At 38.6% G+C, this 1,856-nt stretch overlaps 1 protein-coding gene across 1 annotated transcript in view; it reads left to right on the top strand.

The window, feature by feature from the left end:
- LOC104075479 (mutS protein homolog 4-like) overlaps positions 1-592 on the top strand; it is a gene marked incomplete at its 3' end in the record, with an annotated part of 5,666 nt that extends 5,074 nt beyond the window's left edge. Inside the window, exon 6 of the mRNA XM_009576005.1 lies at positions 464-592. Coding sequence (XP_009574300.1) covers positions 464-592 — 129 coding nt within the window. The remainder of the gene's footprint in view (positions 1-463) is intronic.
- Positions 593-1,856: the final 1,264 nt, after the last annotated feature.

Below are 1,856 nucleotides of genomic sequence, written 5' to 3'. Positions count from 1 at the left end.
TTGAAAAGTAGTCAAAAATTCAGCTTTCATCTGTTACCTTGATGATAAACCACAGAAAACCAGGCATATCTTAAATAAAAAGGTATCCCAAAACGAGTAAAAATCAGTGCTCTATTGGACAGTAGTTTCAACGTTTTGTTATTTCTTAGACCTTAAATGATTATTTGTAGGAGCCTAAGCCCTCTCAATTCCCTTTCCCAAACTGATAATGATTTTGAGGGAAAGTGATATGTTCAATGGAAAAGAGAAAGAGTGCAATAGTATGAGTCTTTGCTTGATTAGAATTGACAGCTATTTGAAAGCTGTGAAAAGGTAAAATTTCTGGATCTGACAAAATTTTTTTAAATTTCTGCATTAAGTTTCATCTGAATAACACAAAGTATTCCTATTAGCAGCAGTATTCCTATTAGGGTTTTTAAAAAATGCATTTATAGGAATGATAACACATTAAATATTTTCCTAGATAACATATATCATACAAAATGCTAATGACAAATCACTCATCATAATTGATGAACTTGGCAGAGGTACCAGTGCTGAAGAAGGTATTGGCATTTGTTACGCTGCCTGTGAATATCTATTGAATTTAAAGGTAATTCCATTTTGAAAAAAATTTAAACCTTATAATTATTTTGTTATACTGAAAGTAAATATAGTATTTTCTCATAATTTAACTTCAGTTTTGTAGAGATTCCTTGCCTAAATAGGATATTTTTCATAACTGATGAATACTAAGAATAACAGTGATAGAGAAAAAATGCTGACATAAACTGTGCTTTTGTTCACTAGTTGTTGTGATTTAACCCCAGTAGGCAGCTAAGTCCCACACAGCCGCCCACTCACTCCCCCATGGTGGGATGGGGGAGAGAATTGGAAAACTTGTAGGCTGAGATAAAGACAGTTTAATAGGTAAAGCAAAGCTGCGCATGCAAGCAAAGCAAAACAAGGAATTCATTCACTCCTTCCCATCGGCAGGCATCCCACCTCACATGTGACGGTTACTTCAGAAGACAAACACCATAACTCTGAACGTCCCTCCTTCCTCCTTCTTTTCTGCAGCTTTTATTGCTGTGTCATACAGTGTGGGATACCCCTTTGGTCAGTTGGGGTCAGCTGTCCCGGCTGTGTCCCCTCCCAACTTCTTGGGCACCCCCAGCCTGCTCGCTGGTGGGGTGGGGTGAGAAGCAGAAGAGACCTTGATGCTGTGCAAGCACTGCTCAGCAGCAGCTAAAACATGGGTGTGTTATCAACACTGTTTTGGTCACAGATCCAAAACATAGCATCGTACAAGCTACTACGAAGAAAATTAACTCTATCCCAGCCAAAACCCATACACTGGTCACCTTCTCTTTCCAACTTGCTCACAAGCTTGCATTTCTGTCTAGAAAGAGAATAACCCAGTCTCTTTTGTTTTGCTTAGTACAGCTTTGTATGCTTGAATGTTAAAGGCAAACCTCTTTACCTGGCTGTTACCACTCCAAAGTACAGTGTTAGTTCCACACAACTTACGAATTGGTCACAGAGGTTAGGGGCTTGTTTAGAAAAGTGGAAGATGGTTTTAGATAGGTTGGAAGTTTCACCTCTATCATGAGTTATGTGATCAACCTGAGGTGGTTGTCAGCTTTTTAAAGTAAGTAGGTGTAGGTGTTCAGTGTCTCATCAGAGTTTATTCAGAGTACTTTTGTGGTTTGGTTTGAAAAACTCAGGTATTTTCTATAGCTTGTACTTTTGGCAAAACGGTCCTTGAGAATATTAAGGCAGGCATTTGACAATCATTCAAATCAACCCTAGTCAAATTTTATATGCGTCATGGATTTTCTGTTACTTCTGCTACAGGCTTGGGGAAGAGTGGCTGG

Source organism: Fulmarus glacialis, unplaced genomic scaffold (assembly GCF_000690835.1).
Source record: "Fulmarus glacialis isolate BGI_N327 unplaced genomic scaffold, ASM69083v1 scaffold4454, whole genome shotgun sequence".
NCBI classification, from domain to species: domain Eukaryota; kingdom Metazoa; phylum Chordata; class Aves; order Procellariiformes; family Procellariidae; genus Fulmarus; species Fulmarus glacialis.
This window is presented reverse-complemented; position numbering and strand designations above follow the sequence as displayed.